The sequence below is a fragment of the Pungitius pungitius genome, unplaced genomic scaffold (genome assembly GCF_949316345.1).
Source record: "Pungitius pungitius unplaced genomic scaffold, fPunPun2.1 scaffold_136, whole genome shotgun sequence".
Taxonomy (NCBI): domain Eukaryota; kingdom Metazoa; phylum Chordata; class Actinopteri; order Perciformes; family Gasterosteidae; genus Pungitius; species Pungitius pungitius.
In genome coordinates, this window is record NW_026909797.1 from 1 (window position 1) to 16,699 (window position 16,699).

The 16,699-nt window shown below is 51.7% G+C and overlaps 2 protein-coding genes across 3 annotated transcripts; one reads left to right on the forward strand and one right to left on the reverse strand.

Annotated features, from left to right (window-relative positions):
* Window positions 1-13: 13 nt before the first annotated feature.
* On the reverse strand, window positions 14-7,418 carry LOC119229119 (centromere protein J). Of its 2 annotated transcripts, none has more exons than XM_062560309.1 (18): window positions 7,296-7,418; window positions 6,469-6,830; window positions 5,577-5,703; window positions 5,296-5,448; window positions 5,021-5,165; window positions 4,831-4,933; window positions 4,160-4,669; window positions 3,203-3,929; window positions 2,814-2,946; window positions 2,564-2,729; window positions 2,339-2,470; window positions 2,102-2,236; window positions 1,901-2,015; window positions 1,381-1,529; window positions 1,195-1,302; window positions 886-1,005; window positions 545-629; window positions 14-448 (listed from the first exon to the last, which is right to left on the reverse strand). In XM_062560309.1, exons 2-18 carry the CDS (start codon window positions 6,799-6,801, stop codon window positions 324-326), a joined length of 3,366 nt encoding a protein of 1,121 aa, XP_062416293.1. In that variant the 5' UTR covers window positions 6,802-6,830; window positions 7,296-7,418; the 3' UTR covers window positions 14-323. The 2 variants fall into 2 exon arrangements, with proteins under 2 accessions (XP_062416293.1, XP_062416292.1); XM_062560308.1 differs by having other exon boundaries at window positions 865-1,005; window positions 7,296-7,416.
* A 513-nt stretch (window positions 7,419-7,931) lies between these two features.
* ttf2 (transcription termination factor, RNA polymerase II) lies at window positions 7,932-16,476 on the forward strand. The gene is made up of 23 exons (XM_037489282.2): window positions 7,932-7,959; window positions 8,146-8,251; window positions 8,601-8,687; window positions 8,839-8,908; window positions 9,094-9,831; window positions 10,629-10,749; window positions 10,828-10,983; window positions 11,223-11,374; window positions 11,459-11,540; window positions 11,712-11,825; window positions 11,916-12,066; window positions 12,420-12,525; window positions 12,605-12,789; window positions 12,883-13,036; window positions 13,123-13,214; window positions 13,860-13,942; window positions 14,033-14,166; window positions 14,269-14,451; window positions 14,542-14,600; window positions 14,678-14,831; window positions 14,996-15,078; window positions 15,306-15,380; window positions 15,664-16,476. Exons 1-23 carry the CDS (start codon window positions 7,932-7,934, stop codon window positions 15,806-15,808), a joined length of 3,258 nt encoding a protein of 1,085 aa, XP_037345179.2. The 3' UTR covers window positions 15,809-16,476.
* The last annotated feature ends 223 nt before the right edge of the window (window positions 16,477-16,699 follow it).

Sequence of the window (16,699 nt, forward strand, 5' to 3'; positions counted from 1 at the left end):
GGAAAGGCAGCCGCCTCCATCAGTCCCACAGGGTTCAGAACCGTCGGCCAAGCTGAGAAGGACCTCACTCAGGGAGGTGACCAAGAACCTGATGGTCGCTATATGACGAGAGAAGAACCTTCCACTGCACATGCTCTCAGCATCAGACCCAAGGAGCTTCAATAGAGAGTTGTTCAAAGTCTGAATACTTGTGCACGTGCTACATTTGTAATAAACTTGAAGTTGAGCTGTTTTTCTTTTGTCGTTGTGTGGAAATGAGGGGAAAAATGACTTTGGAACAAGGCTGTAAAAAGAGGGGAAACGTGCTCATGTGCGGACGCTTCTTACGGGTTGACTTGGATCACGGTGCCGTCCGTCAGAACGCTCTCCTCCCGGCCGCTGGGGAACAAGTTCTTCACCGTCTGGTCCGGGAAGACGATCTCCTTCCGGCCGTCTGGGAAGTGTTTCTCTGGAGAAACGCAGGAGCGAGCGGAGGGTTGACGTTCCCGTTGGACAGATGTGGATCAATAGTCAAGAGTACCGGATTCCCACGAGCGGCGCTCACCGGTCTGGTTGTTGGGGAAGTGCAGGACCTCCAGGCCGTCCGGGTACGTGACGTGAGTCGTCTTGGCCTCAGCGTAGAAGTAGATCTGAGGAGATTCACCGGAAACATTCACAATCTAGAAAGTGGCATCCCGTTGCCATGGAGAACAACGGCGCCCCCCCCCGGGGTTGATGAAGACTCTACGGTTTGGTTTGGTCATTTTAAAGCAAGGACTCTTTAGTTTAAGGTGAAATTACATTCCCTCTGCCAATAGAGCCTGTGGAAAGTGGCACACTGGCCCTTTAAGGCCCCCCCCTTGGAGAAGCTTAGCGGTTCCTCACCACCCGCTGGTCGGCTGTCACCTCCTTGGTGTCCCCGTTGAAGAAGGTGACTTTGACGGTGAGCCCGTCGGCGGAGACCTCCTTCTTGGTGCCGTTGTTGAAGACGAGGAGTCGCCGGCCGTCGGCCAGAAGCGTTTCCTTCTGTAGAGACAAGTCTCCTGATTTTATACTGAATTCTTATGCTTCTTTTGTTCTACCTCATCTTATTTAAAATTCAGTACATATTTTATTTTTAACTGGCAGCAGCACCACTGTTAATCGTAAATAATCTGTTAAATGAATGAGTGAAAATATGCAGATCATTCTTCAGAAAGGAGGAGACTGTCTCACCTTCCCGTCTGCGTGGGCGAGGACCTCCTGGACCTCCTGCGCCTCCTGCACCTCCTCGGGCTCGTTGTCCTCGCTGCCGTCCGGCTCGCTTGGCAGAGACGAGAACTTCTAGAAAGACACAAGACGTCAAACCGGGGGCGACCGCTCGGAGGTCAGAGGTCGCGGGGAAGCCACCTGGCGTCTCACCGGGGGTTCTGGGTTCGGCGCTTTGTCCTGGCTCTCGCTGCCGGGTGTCGGCCTCTCGTCCTTCTTCCTGCCGGGCCACGAGGAGGACAAGGAGGAGGAGGAGGAGAGGCATGTGGCCGACGGCCTCCTCAGGCTGCTCTTCATCCCGGCTGCCAATCAACACAAAAACAGACAAAAGAAAATCAACACACTCTGAGGGTTGATCAAGATGATTGTGGAGAACAGAATAAAGGGTGAAGGATCCCTGCAGAACTAAAGCTCAACTGGTCTCAGCGCCAGAACAAAACACAATCCATCACATTCTGTGACTAGTGGTAATGTATCAAAGTTATTTAGCATAATGAACAATGAAAACTGAGGAATCAGAAATAAAAGGGGACAAATCGAGATGATACAAACAGCTGTTATTAATCATCAGCTGGTGGATACAGAGCTAAGCCTTCGAAAGTAAGCCTGCTTCTGTTTGGGAGTCCGTGATCTTGTGATTTAGTGTGTTGCTGTGAATGGAGACCGAGCGTACCTGCAGCACCCTGACCCCCCCCGCCGGAGCCCCCCCTGGAGGCTGCAGCGGTGTTGCTCTGCGGGGGGCTGATCCTCCTGCTGATGGTTCCTCCTCCTCTGGAGTCCAGAGGACTCTGAGCGCACACGTGGGGGTGAGATGAGGAGCTGATGCTTGTTTACTACTTTGAATGTTACCAACAAAGAAGAAGAACCAGCTTACGGCGAATTTCACTCCTTTGGTCACAGACGCGTTGTTCTCACACATTTTGGGACCTTCTTTGGTTTCTCGGTCCTTCTCTGCCTCCACGGGATTTTTCTGCCAGGAGCTCAGCCGGAGCTTTTCCAACATCCGGATCTTAAATTATAGAGAGGACATACACTCACAAGCTGTGTCTCCATGTCCCCAGGCTGCAGCCTACGGGGGGGGGGGGGGGGGGGAGGGACTTCAGGTGGGTACCTCGTCCCGGAGGGAGCCGTTCTCCTGGCTGAGGGAGTCGATCTGCTGCCTCAGGCGGCTGTGGGAGGAGGCCCAGCGAGTCTCCCTCCCCCTCAGCTCCTCCTGCAGAGAGCTCAGCTGCTGCTTCAGCGCCTGGCAGACAGAGCACAGGGGCACAATGAGCCCCGGGACCTACGGGAAGAGCTTCCTTCTGCTGGGACGGATCATCGGACTGGAACCACCAACCTGGATCTCCTCCCGCTCCTTCTTGTCAGGCACGGCTCTGGCGGCCGACGCGTGCTTCTCAAACAGCTTGCGCTCCTTCTGCAGCTTCCGGTTCTCCTCCTTCTTGAACTCCTCGAACTTGGCCAGCTCCTCCGCCTTCGTCCGCTCGAACTGTGAGCGCTCCGTCCTACGAGAGAGGAGGCGACAGCTGGCGTGAAGTGTGGCGCCATTCAGGACGAGTCCAGAAGGAGGACATGGAGGGACCAGTCACCTGAGGTGTTCTCGGTTCTTCTCGTTCTCCTGTCGGAGTTTGGCGAGCGCGGCGTTCTCCTTCTTGAATCTCTCGATCTCGATCTCCAGCTCCACCAGTCTCTCCCTCAGCTGCCTGGACTGGACCTGCTGGCCTGGGGGAGAGAAGGACACACACACATCCTACAAATGTAAAACTGCCAATTAATGCAATACGTTTATTTATTTATTTTGACATATTTCTGATTAAAAAAACAATGAAAATGTTTTGGTCGGGTGCCCTTTGAAGTTCCAAAATTAATTAAGTCACAATTTAAATGCATCTACTTCCTGTCTGACTCAAACAGTGAGAATAAATAAACCAATGTGGCTTCTGATGATGATTAAAAGACCACGAATTGTGTGTCTCACCGGATGTCTCCTCTGCCCTTTTGGACTCAGCAGCAGAAGGAGGAGGGAGGAGAGGTGCATTCTGGGCCTTGGGCTTCAGTGAGGGGAACAACCTGGTCATGAGCTGCGAGGCGGGCGGAGGAGGAGGAGGAGGAGGATCCGTGCCCTCGTCCACATTCACCTCCACCCCTTTGCTCAGCGCCAACTTCCTGCACAGAGCCGTCCCCGGGGGGGCGATACCGGCTCCTTTACCGCAATCGCCCGAGTCGGCGTCCTCCGGGTCGTTCCACGTGTCGTCGTCATCGAACACGACCCCCCCCCGCTGCCCGTCTCCGTCCTCGATCAGAGTCGACTCATCGGGCTCCACGTCCGACGGCGGACCCCCACAGCTGTCCTCGTCCTCGTCCTGATACGAGCGCCTGTCGTACGGCGGGTCGGGCCGAGCCGGGAAGTGAAAGGCGCCGGGAAACAAAGGCGGTTTGACCCCCACTTCCTGCTCTTGTGACTCGCCGCTGCTGCAGGTGGAGGCATCAGACTCCCTGAGCCCGTCCCACTCGTCCCCCGCGCTCACTTTGCCCCCGGCCGCGTCGTCTCTCGTCTTCGCCACGAGAGCATCTGAGGAGGCGGAGCAGTTTGGAACAGTTGGGCCGCTGCACCTCTGGACTGCACCTCTGGGTGGTGACTTGATGGGGGTGGAGGAGAGCCGGCGCGGGTGGAGCCCTCCGTGCTGGCGGTCCAGCTGAAGAACCTGCCCGGGCACAAGTCCCATGCGTTAGGGTACAAACCCAACATAGAAGAAGATCATAAACTCTGATCGGGAACAAATCAAGAAGCTGCGAGATGCTCTTCAGCTCACAAACAGTCATTAGAGAAACATTGATTTTACTTTGAAGAAGAGCTTCGCACTTTAGTAAAAGGTATCAAGTCTCTAAGAATAATGCTGGAATGAGCAGAGAGGACACGTCGAGGACTCCAAACCTTCATGACGAAGGAGGAGTTGGAGGAGAAGGACAGCTCCTCGGCCGCCTGCTCCAGCAGCTCGAACTCCCCCAGCTCCACCGTCTCCAGCTGCTGGTCGCAGTCCCAGCGCCGCAGCTTCTCCTGGAACGACACCTCGAAGGACTCCCCGGGGACGCCGCCCCCTCCGGCGGGCGGGGCCCTCTCCGGCTCTCTCGACGCGCCCGCCTGTTTGGCGGCAGGGTTCGGCCCGCCGCTCCTCTCGACCCAAGCCGCCGGGGCCGCGTCCTTCGGCCCCCTCGGCCGGTTTTCCTTGTTGAGGCTGGCGGTTTTGCGCTGGACGGCGAGCCGCTGGAGGGCCGCCGGCTCCGAGCGGCTGCGGCACAGCGCGCCGGGCGGGAGATTTGGTTTGGTGTCAGTCTTCAAACCCGCTTTCGGTGGCGGAGCTTTGCGATTGGCGGTGAATCTCAACAGGCCCTCGCCCCGCTTTAGATAGGCCCTCTTGGGGGGGGCTTCAGCGCCACCGTCGGCCTGTTAAAGTCAGGAGACACAAATGATTGTAATGAGAATTCTCAAAACTTCTTTGAATGTACAAATATGAAGAGATACCGGCTTTTTAGTATAATTAATGGATCCTAATTACATTTTAATCTATTAACATTTTCCAATCAACCCTTGTTTTATTCTCTGACCTGCGGTTGCCGGGCAGACTTGAGTCTCTGCTCCTCCACCCTCATCTGCTCCTCCAGCAACTCCTCAAACGTCTTCTGACCGCAGATGCCCAGCTTTATGGGTCTGAGGGAGGAGGCACAGACGCACTGATACAAAGCCGTTTACTAAAGAGCCACAACAGGCACCTTTCTCTCCCTGAGAAGCATTTACCTGTCATTGGAGACTTCACCTTCTTCTCTGCTGCTGTGTTCAGTCAAAGCCTCACCATTACTCGGTATCAGCGTGTCATCATGCTCCTGAAAATGACTTCTTTCAGCACTCTGTTCCTGATCTTCTGCTCTGGAGCTCCATGAGCCTGCAGTAAACAAACACCGTTGAAATGATTCATCTCCAGAAGAAAAGAAAAGAGCTGACTGCTCCAAAGGAAAATAAGAAAAGCTTCACAATGTTGTGGTCACAGTGAGGTGAAAGAACCGTTTCCTCACCCTCTGCCTCATCGTCCACCACGTCACAATCCGGACCTCCTGGTAGCCGTTCCCGAGTCTGTGCAGGTGACGGCTCTTGGTGCTGTCGGAGGCCCAAAGTGACTCCCCGGCAGTTTATGGTGGGGCTGTATGGGGTTTCTCTGGATTGCCAATCTGCACATAGAAAATACACACACACATATATAGGAAAGAGCTAGGGAGGATGGAAGCAGGACAAATGCCCTCTCCTACCAACATATGTGGTATCTTTAGAGATTCTTGGTAAACTATCTCTTTTTGACCTTCTGTGCCGTGTTGGGATCCATTCATCATTCCCAGCAGCCTCTGCTGCTCGCCCTGGAGGTGAAGAAGCTCCTCCAACTGGTGGGCTTTCAGCTGCTCCTGCATGTGCTGCTGCCACTTCCTCAACTGCACAAACAAACATCACCGCGTCTCAATGAGCCACGCAGCCAACGCTCCTGTCCACTCGTTATCCCAACCAGACACTTGAAATGAACTCAGTGGTGACTGTGTGCACCGAACCGGGACCTCCCTCTGACACTGATTCCACTTCAGTGGTTTCCAACACACTAACGTTTTTGTTGCTGTCCTCCTCACTTGCACAATGACTGCGCATACGCATGGGTTGACATATCAAAAAGCAGCAGACTGACTTGAATGCACAGACTTCTGCCACCGTTTCAGGATCAGGAATCAGGATTTAAAGTCTGTTGCAACATAAATGGCCCCTGAAGGTTATGTCTATTTGTGCTCACTCCGGTTCACTCTAACTGCAAGACCTTCTCTGAGTATCAATAGGACGCATCACAACGTATGTTAATTGATGAAAAATCAGCCTGGTAGCGGGAAAAGCTGTCAATTTCAGTGGACGTGTTCAGGAATTTTCAATATACTTGGATAAATACGTTCAGAGTTCTCTTGTGTGATATATGAATAACTATTTGCCCACTCCAAAAACATCTGTACCAGGCAAAACCAAGATGGTCACTAATGAGTTTGTGGTTTACGCAGACCAGAAAGTGAATTGTCCGATGATGATTTAACAGAAGAAGAGAGAAAGTCCTTTGGGCTTCCTCTCCTGCAACCCCGCCCCCCCCCCCCCCCAGTGCATGCTGGACCTGTACCTGCCCATTCGTACATATAAACACAGTGTTACCCAGACAATGTCTTTACCTGTTCCAGCTTCATCATCACGGGCATATCCTCTGAAGTGCTCGCCATCAGACCGTCCGGCTCACTGCTGACCGCCCCGCCGGGTCCGACCTTCTCTCCTCCAGGTGACCGGTCGGAACCGTCCACGCCGAGGCAGCTGCTGTCCGCGGAGCCCGCCAGAGGGGCGAAGTCCGAGGCGAAGGAGTCGTCCGGCTCCAGGGAGGCGGATCCCCCCCGCAGGGAGCCAGCCAGGTCTGGGCAGGGACTGAGGATCACCCCAGCTCTGGAGCTACTCGGCATCCACCGGGCGAGGAAGTCCGCCTGCGAGTACCGAAACCCGGCTGGAGATGACATGGTGACCGCGCTCTCTCAAGCAGGACTCGCTAATCCGGGATTGGAAACGGCAGATTATGATGGCGGCAGGTTACAGGTTAATCACACTGCGAATTAACGCCATGCCACGCACGCCGGATGCCAGGTCCCCGAACACTATTTATAAATAAATATCCGGTTTAAGGTGAATTAGCATTAGCTTGTTAGCATGTTTCGACCGCAGGGCGTCGGTTTGTTTGGTTAGCAACGAAATCAGCTGTTTGAGAAAGCGAAGCGGCTGAATCTCTAACAGTCACAACAAGTTTTAAACAACGTGAAATGGCCAATTACGTTACAGATTTGTGACGTTCTACCAACGTCTTTTCGATTTTGCGGTGCATTTAAAGGGCTTTTTTTCTTCTTGTTAACGAGCTACTTGATAGACAAAACCAACTTTGTTCAACCGGCGCTACGCCAGGTGACGAAGCGAATACATCGGCGAAGTTAATATATGTGTCAAAACATGTTCTATTTACCTGTAACATCGGCAAAAAGTGCTGTTGCTGGAGGGGAAAGGTGCGTTATTGAAATATAACTGACATGAATTTCAAAGACTGCCGCCATGTCAAAACAAAGCCCGCGAGAGCAAGAAAAGACCCGGCGGCGAATCATTTCGTTGCATGATGGGTAGTGTAGTTCCATCCTCTCTTTCTGTGTAAAGGTGGAAGTGTTTTTGTTCCATAAAAGTTATTATCATATTATATTATAATTATATATTATAATGATATACTTTTATATATAAATAAACATAACGCTTTTGTAATGTTACAACTTCTAAACTATTACGTTACTTTTTGGGGAAAGCGAGCTTCGTATTACATCCGGTCTAACGACGCTGCGTAGAAAAATTGCACAATAAAAGCGATACTTGGAATAAGATCTGCCGCACCGTTAAATAATCTAATTCTATGCTGAGGTCATTACGTAATCTACCTTTTATTATATATTTAAACGTGGTTATAGCCCCACTTCTTTTTAAATCATAAGTGATTTGTATCACCTCATCAGCACGTCAACTTTTAAACTGACATTTACTAACCGGATGTGTTTTAGGACTGCTGCGATTGGTCGATACGAAAAGCAAAGTTTCCACATTGTGACACTGTCCTGCAATGGAGAAGGTTTTATGTAATGTTCACGGTAAGTTTCCATAAGTTACAGCTAGCTAACCGTTAATTACAGAATACAACGCTAGATAATCCGTGTGTTTCACAGCAGACAACCCGCCTTTTTCTACGCTTCTCCTTTGAAGTCCTGTAGTGAAAATACGCTTTGTTTATTTGTTATGATTTCGTCAATACCTCGCCCTCTTATGTCCTCCTACAGGTAGCTTGTGCATGTTAAAAACCGGCGTTAAAGATGGACCAAACAAAGGCAAAAGCTTCTACGTCTGCGTTGACAAGCAGGGCTGTGACTTCACTCATGTGGCACGGTAAGCAGACCCATTCAGGCACCATGTGTGCAGGGATGTGATCATTAATCCTTCCATTTATGAATTAACGAAGAAGCCTGGGGACACTGTAGTCCAACCCAGAAGAGTCCAGAAATGTAACTGTTATTTTATCCAACCGGAGGTTTGTTTGCTTCATCGTTTCCTTCTCATAGGTACACAATAATAACAGCTTTAACGTTAACTCCAGTCTCAATCCACTTCAGTTAACTGTTACTTCATTCAAGCCGGAACGAGTCCGACAATTGTCAAAACACAACTGGTGATTATTTAATGGTTTAATAGTAGCAGAATTATATTGCTGTTTATCGCTGTTTATCATCTCCTCCAGAATTTCACCATCCAACTGCCTCCAGCACGAAGACTCGATGGTGGAACTCCAAGCGCTCACCTACAGTCTGCAGCAGCAGAGCCACAGGTGGACTTTGTATTTCTTCTGTCCTAAACAAGTCTAAACCACTAATCTGTTGTGTCTCCACTGTTGACACGTCTCATTCTGTATGTTCCATGATGGTCGTCTCTTTGATGTTTATTATTATAACTTTTCTATCTCTTCTCTTATTTTCCAGGTTGTTCTACAGGTGCATTGTGGGTAAAAAAGCCGCCCAGAAGTGGTGTGGAAACGTTCCGTGGAGTGCGGTAAAACAGCCAGATTACACCATACACCTTTTTATTTATATACTTCAAAAAAACTATTGTTCGAGCCGTTTATCTCTGAATGAACACGTAGACGTAACTGTACATGTACAAAGACAGGACTCTCTTGTCCCGTTGTCTCTCTGCTTCCCGTTTCTTGAAGCGTCCGTCTCCTTCCGTCCATGCAGCCCGAGAAGGAGAAGAGGAACCCTCTGTCCCACGCGCAGCCGCAGCCTTCTTGCCTGCCGCCCGTCCGAAACCCCTTCAAAGCCTCCGGCAAGACGGACTCGGACTCCGAGTGGAGGAGGATGCAGCGGGGCGGCGGCGGCGGCGGCGGGGGGGAGGAGAGAGGCAGCGGCGAGAGTCACAAGGCCGAGGGGGGAGGGAGGCCTCAGAAAGAAAACGTGGATGGCGTCGCCGCGGGGGAACAGGAGGCAGAGTCGTACCGAGGCAAACGGCTTCCGCCGGGAATGAAGCTGAAGAAAAGGGTTTCGGATGAGGAGGAAAAGTGCCTCAAAGCGAGCAGTGGGGGGGGGCCGAGGGACGAGAAGCACGGCGAGCGGGTCCTCGTCTCCGAGTCCTTGCCGGGTCCCCGCGAGGACTCTCCTCAACAACCGACCGAAAGAGTCAAGGAAACCGGAGAGAGGGACTCTGACAGCAGAAGGAACCCCCCCGCATCGACCAAAGCAGCACAACCGGAGGCCAGCCGCCCCGCGGTCCACCAGGTCCACGGCGAGGGTGATGATGACGATGACCTCGTGGTGGTGTCGGTGACGCCGGCGGCTCAGAAAGCGCCGCCCGCCTCTGCCGTTCAGAAGACGCTGACCGCCTTCGCCGGGTTCCAGCCGGCGTCGAAGGTCAAAGGTCAGCAGCAGGACCCCCGAGGGCTGCAGGGCCTGCTCACGGCTCAGCTCCAGCAGAAGAAGGTGAGGGACGTCACCCCGAGTCTCCGTGGTTACGGATGTTCAGGAGGAAGAGAACCAAGCAGACAGACGACTGCTCAGTGAGATGAGAACAGACAGGAAGTCATAAGCAAAGGAAGTAACTAGGAGAGGAAGTCATAAGCAAAGGAAGTAACTAGGAGAGGAAGTCACAAGCAAAGGAAGTAACTAGGACAGGAAGGCATAAGCAAAGGAAGTAACTAGGACAGGAAGTCACAAGCAAAGGAAGTAACTAGGACAGGAAGTCATAAGCAAAGGAAGTAACTAGGACAGGAAGTCATAAGCAAAGGAAGTAACTAGGACAGGAAGTCACAAGCAAAGGAAGTAACTAGGACAGGAAGTCACAAGCAAAGGAAGTAACTAGGACAGGAAGGCATAAGCAAAGGAAGTAACTAGGACAGGAAGTCACAAGCAAAGGAAGTAACTAGGACAGGAAGGCATAAGCAAAGGAAGTAACTAGGACAGGAAGTCATAAGCAAAGGAAGTAACTAGGACAGGAAGTCATAAGCAAAGGAAGTAACTAGGACAGGAAGTCACAAGCAAAGGAAGTAACTAGGACAGGAAGTCACAAGCAAAGGAAGTAACCAGGACAGGAAGGCATAAGAACAAGGGCGATATGATCGTCTTATCATCCTTCAGGGCTCTTGAAACGATTCAATCACATATCGATGTTTACGTTGTGTGAATTGACTTTAATGAGCTAACTCAAGTTAGTTCATTTTGCACTAAATATCTCAATAAAAGAGAACTTTACATTTTTTATCAATCCCCCCCACCTTAAGGCGACCCTGTTGGCGGTGAATGTGGCGGCTCTGCCCGACAAAGGGGAGCGGCTGAAGTCCCAGGTGAAGGAGCTGCAGGACGCTCTGGAGTCTCTGAGCCTCGCCGCTCCTTCTCCGCCCGGTAACAACACCACAAATGGGCTCTCGGTGACAGAAAGAGAAGCAGGTTGGAATTGGGCTCATGTGTCTCCACCCGCAGGCTCTCAGGGTGGAGGTAGCGGCGATGGAGCCGATCTGGAGGTCAACCCCTTCGGCCGGCGGGGCGGCACCATCCTGCTCCCCGCCCCCCCGGCACCGGGCCCCTCCCAACAGCAGGACCTCCAGCAGAGTCAGAGTTACACCCAAGCGTATGGAGGTAGGCCCAAAACCGGAGGGGGGGCGGGCATCGCTGTCATTGTTGTTGTTTATTTTTTATTTACAAGAAGAGATGAGCAAAATTCTCAGTGAGTGAGAAAAGGCAGAACTGGTTCTTTGTTTCTTATTCATTGTAAGGATCTCTTACCTCATTCGTTTTTATTGCACATTTATTTAGTTATTCTATGACATGTTTTTAGTTTTTTTATCCTTGTTTGTATCCTCTTTCCCATTCCCCAGCCGGCCATCAGGCCTTCTACGGGGGCCGGATGACCGACGACCGCCTGCTGGCCGTGAAGAACGCCACCAGCGAGACCATCGACCACCTCCACAAGTCCCTGGAGTCCTGCCCCGACCCCGAGGCCGAGGTCCCGGACCCCAAGGGCATCAAGGTTGCGACCCTGAGTGTCACACCGGTCCTCCCTCGATGGGCTGCGTTTCCGCGGTAACACTGAGCTCTTGTGATTGGCTGCCAGGTGTTGCTGCTGGCCCACCAGAGGAGAGCGTTGGCCTGGCTGCTCTGGAGAGAGAACCAGAACCCCTGCGGAGGAATTCTGGGTAAGTTGAGCTATTTAAAATCCTTTTTATCTACTAAAGTTGTTGTTGCAAAGACTCGATTACAGCGGTGGAAATACGCCTATATGGGTCTTCTTAGGTATGTCACTTAAAACCTGACAAACAGGTGTCCTCCTCATGGTCCCACATCCTTTTGTTGCCCTCTGCATTCAGCGGATGACATGGGCCTGGGGAAAACCTTGACCATCATCGCTCTCATTCTGGCCAAGAAGACCAAAGCTAACAAGGAGGTGGAGAAGAAGCCGCAGAGCTGGATCTCAAAGACCGGTACCTCACACCCGTTTCTCACGTGCACTGCATATCCAAACAACATAAAGAGCAGAATTCAGAGCGAGTGGATGTTTGTCGGCCCTCCAGACTCCAGCCTGGTGGCTTCTACAGGAACCCTGATCATCTGCCCCGCCTCCCTGGTGCACCACTGGAAGAGGGAGATCGAGAGACACGTGAAGACGGGCAAGCTCACGGTCTACCTGTACCACGGCCCCCAACGCGAGAGAAGAGCCGAACTGTGAGCGACCCAACGCACACCAGTGAAGCTGCTGCTTCATGAGTTAAAGCTGCATTCTGTGTAGTGACCAGCAGGGGGCGACTCCTCTGGTCCCATAGACGTCTATGAGGAAATGACTCTACTTCTCTCTTGATTTATTCCCTCAGTAAACATTGTAAACATGAGTTTATGGTCTCAGTCTCTAGTTTCAAGTCTTCTTCAATGCAGCATGATGTTCATTTAGTGAGTGATGGTCCATTTAGAGTCAAACAGACCATAAAGCATGATCACGTTGAACCGTGACTAAACCAGTATTTGCTGACACATTGACTCGAATCAACAGTTCACTCTCCATCTTTCTTTGTCTCTCCCAGGCTGGCTGACTTTGATGTGGTGGTGACCACATACAGTCTGGTCTCTAAGGAGGTCCCGGCTCAGAAGGGGGGCGCGGAAAGCTCCAGCAAAGATGCGGATGAAGTGGTGAGTGATTTAAACCCTCTACCGCTATCCTTCCCAGGAAACCCCTCTCACACGTTCTCTGCGTCCCGCCGTCCCTCAGCCGCCCCGCTCGGCTCCTCTGCTGCGGGTCGCCTGGGCCCGGGTGGTGCTGGACGAAGCCCACAACATCAAAAACCCCAAAGTGCAGACGTCCATGGCCGTGTGCCAGCTGAGGGCCCGCGCCCGCTGGGCTGTCACCGGCACGCCAATCCAGAACAACCTGCTGGACATGTACTCGCTGCTCAAGTAAGACCACGAGGAGCCCCCCCCCCCTCCCCAGCGTGGACAAGCACCCTGTTGTCACGTCCTCCTCACGGCGCGTCCGTCTCCGTCCCTCAGGTTCCTGCGCTGCTCCCCGTTCGACGAGTACAAGGTGTGGAAAGCCCAGGTGGACAACGGCTCCAACCGGGGCCGCGAGAGACTCAACATCCTGACCAGGACGCTGCTGCTCCGACGGACCAAGGCCCAGCGCGACTCTGAGGGGAAACCGCTGGTGAGGGGGCGGGCGCCTTCGCCGCAGCACAGCGGCCATTTTGACGTGTCACTGATGGTGAGATCACACGAGCTCTCTGGTTCCAGGTGTCTCTCCCCGATCGGACCTGCGAGGTGCATCGACTCGAACTGTCCCGGGACGAGCAGGCTGTGTACGACGTGGTCTTTGCCCAGTCCAGGTACAACGGGGGGGGCAGAGAGGGGGAGGAACTTGTTATAGATAAGAGCCATTTTAAGTTTAAGGTCTACAGTGTGTTAGTGTTTTAGTGGAGGTTTAGTCTGAAGATGTAAAGGCTCTCTGTGGTCCTGATGTCATCACAGAGCTCCTTCCACCATTTAGGAGCAGGACAGCAAAGAGTCGTGATCTAGTCGAGTGTTTTGCTCTCAGTGAGGGAGGAACAAGCAGCTTGATGTTGGGATGGAGGGTTTGACCATGTCCTGGATGGAGACTGGACCCCATCCATTCACAGCATGCTACGTGAGCACCAGGGCTTTGAAGTGAATGGGGTCAACCACTGGTAACCAGTGAAGAGAGGAGGAGTGGAGTAGTATGGGAGAATTTAGGAAGGTTAAAGACCAGTGGAGCTGCTGCATTCTGGATGAGCTGCAGAGGTGGAATGGAGCAAGGAGACCTGCCAGGAGAGCGTTACAATAGTCCAGGAGATGACAAGAGCCTGATTCCGTACCTGCGCCGCCTTCAGAGTGAGAAGGGGTCGTTTACTCCTGATGTTGCAGATGGTGGACCTACAGGATCGTGTTGTCGCTGTGATGTTGGGAGTCAAGTGTCACACCGAGGTTCCTAGTTGATTGGCTCTTTCCTCCAGGTCGACTCTGCAGAACTACCTGAAGCGACACGAGGGGAGCGACAGGAAAGGAGACGCTTCCAGCTCGAACCCCTTCGACAAAGGTGAGCCGGTGATGAGCTCAGACGTACAAACGAGGTGTATTTAAATGTATTTAAATAACGACATTGTGTGTGCGTGTGTGCCCTGCTCAGTGGCGCAGGAGTTCGGTGTGTCTCAGGCGGCCTCGACTTCTCAGCAGCCTCAGCAGGCGTCCAGCACCGTCCACATCCTGTCCCTGCTGCTGCGCCTCCGTCAGTGCTGCTGTCACCTGTCGCTCCTCCAGAAGGTTTCGCACATGGACGCACGCGCAGAAACACACGCGCGGCTTATGCAAGTTGCATAAAAAGCTCTGATGTCTCTCCGTCTGCCCCCCCCCCCCCCCCTCCAGACTCTGGACACCTCCGAGCTGCAGGGCGATGGCATCGTCTTGTCTCTGGAGGAGCAGCTCAACGCTCTGTCGCTCTCCTCGGGCCCGTCCCCCGGGTCGGACCCTCCCCCCCCCGGAACCGTGGCCCTCAACGGAATCCGCTTCGCCTCTCGTCTGTTTGAGGACACCAGCGAGAGCACCAAGGTGGCCCCCACCTTACTGAGGAATCCTTCTAGAAAAAACATGACAACTAAAACCTTCAGATCAATAAGTGAACCCCTTGAATTTTCCCAGATCGCCGCTATCGTCTCCGAGCTGAAGGCGATCAGGCAGAAGGGGGCGGATCAGAAAAGGTAAACGGTAACTCCACCTCAACGTGTGACCTCTGAGAGGACTCCCCCTTGACGTGTGTCCCCTGGTACCTGTGCAGCGTCATCGTGTCCCAGTGGACCAGCATGCTCAGAATCGTGGCGGTTCACCTGCGTGGGATGGGCCTCAGGTACGCCGTCATCGACGGGACCGTCGCCCCCAAACACCGGATGGACCTGGTGGAGGAGTTCAACACCAACGCCCGCGGGCCGCAGGCGAGTCTCCGCCCGGCCTGTCCAACGAGGGTTTAACTTTCGCTTCGTGAAGGGACATCACGCTGTGTTTAAGTCTCGTGCACGCTGCATTTGGCCCGTTTACACAGATGTGAGAATGGGTTGGACACTGACCACAAGGGGGGGGCCGGTTCTTTGGTCCTCAGGTGATGCTGGTGTCTCTCTGTGCTGGAGGCGTCGGCCTGAACCTCATCGGCGGGAATCACCTGTTTCTGATCGACATGCACTGGTGAGCCGCTGGGTTGAGTTAAGCATTCTGCTTATTTATTTGTTTCTTTTGTTCTTAAACAAGCTTCAACTCAACTTGAAAAATGTTATGTTAATGAAATTGTTTTCACACATCAGCTGATCCTTTTCTTGTTGCTAATAGTTATATCCGGTTCAAACTGAATTCTTTTGAACATAACAATGTTTGTTGTTGTCGTTGACCTCTGACCCCCTCCCCCCCCCTCACAGGAACCCCGCCCTGGAGGATCAGGCCTGTGACCGTATCTACAGGGTGGGACAGAGTAAAGACGTCACCATCCACAGGTAACTTTGATGGTATATATTAATGAGTTAATACTGAGATCACAGCACATGAGTCATGGTATTAAAGCCGGGCTGAATAGACGAGTCAATGGGAGTATGTTAAACGTTTCTTCCCTTTATCGAAGCAGCTCGAGGGGGAGACCAAGAGAAACCATGAAACCATGTGGTGCCTTTTTTTTAAATCCCTACTAAAAACCGCCCGTGAAGGATGGTCTCTGCCCCCCCCCCCCCCCTTAAGGCCTCGTCTGGTTCACGTGTTTTTTATACTCTGGCGTGTCGTCAGGTTCGTGTGCGACGGCACGGTGGAGGAGAAGATCTCCACCCTGCAGGAGAAGAAGAAGGAGCTGGCCCAGAACGTGCTGTCGGGAACCGGAAGCACCGTCTCCAAACTGTCGCTGGCCGACCTCAGGATCATTTTCGGTGTGTGAGAAGAGAAGGTTCAGGGTGGAAGGCTGAAAGGTAGTAATACGGCCTTATTCTCCGCACAGTAGTGACGTTCCTCCCTCCCTCTTCTTAATCCAGCGCAGGCTTTCTAAATTGTTATTGGAATTTATTTGCTTTTCATTTTTATTTCAGTTCTTCCCTTTGCTTAAGTTGTGCTCTGTTTACTCTGCTTCGGCTGATCTGTTTTCACAGTATTTCCCTCATTTGAGTTGAACAAAGTGTTCATTCTGATACTTCCAGAGTCATCCTCATTTATTATTGTAGAGGTCGTTGATTTGATTTACACGGACTTCTCAGTGGAAGTACGAAAATATTTCCATCTTATTTTTATATGTTTGTTTATTGTCGCACTATGGATTTTATTTGTTTTCAAAGCATTTTTCAAAAGTATTCTGTATTTTTTTTTTTGTTGATTTCATTAAATTCAGGTAATGCTGCTCATGTCTCGACTTATACTTTTTAAAATATATTTAATCTTAACATAATGTATAAACCTTGGGTTTAGTTGCGATATACACTAATCCATGGTAATGTATATTTATTTTGCTTCAAACTGTTAAATTCAATGACCACATGGGTATATGAGCACCTTGTGGATTCTATTTAGCACATTTATTCAATATGTGTGAGATAATAAACATGCTCTAATGTGTGTCAGATGTATATCTTGACTTAATGGTCTGAGGGTCCACCGCCTTGCAGTCTACCTTGCTTAAAAGCCACTCAAACCGTGTTGCTTTTAGGGGACTTCGGAAATGTGGTTTCTAAAAACAGTGGGATTCAATTAAATGATGGCACAGGTGACCTGTTTCTTGCCGATACGTCATTAGCCTTGCATATATATATATATATATATATATAATTAGTATATCGCA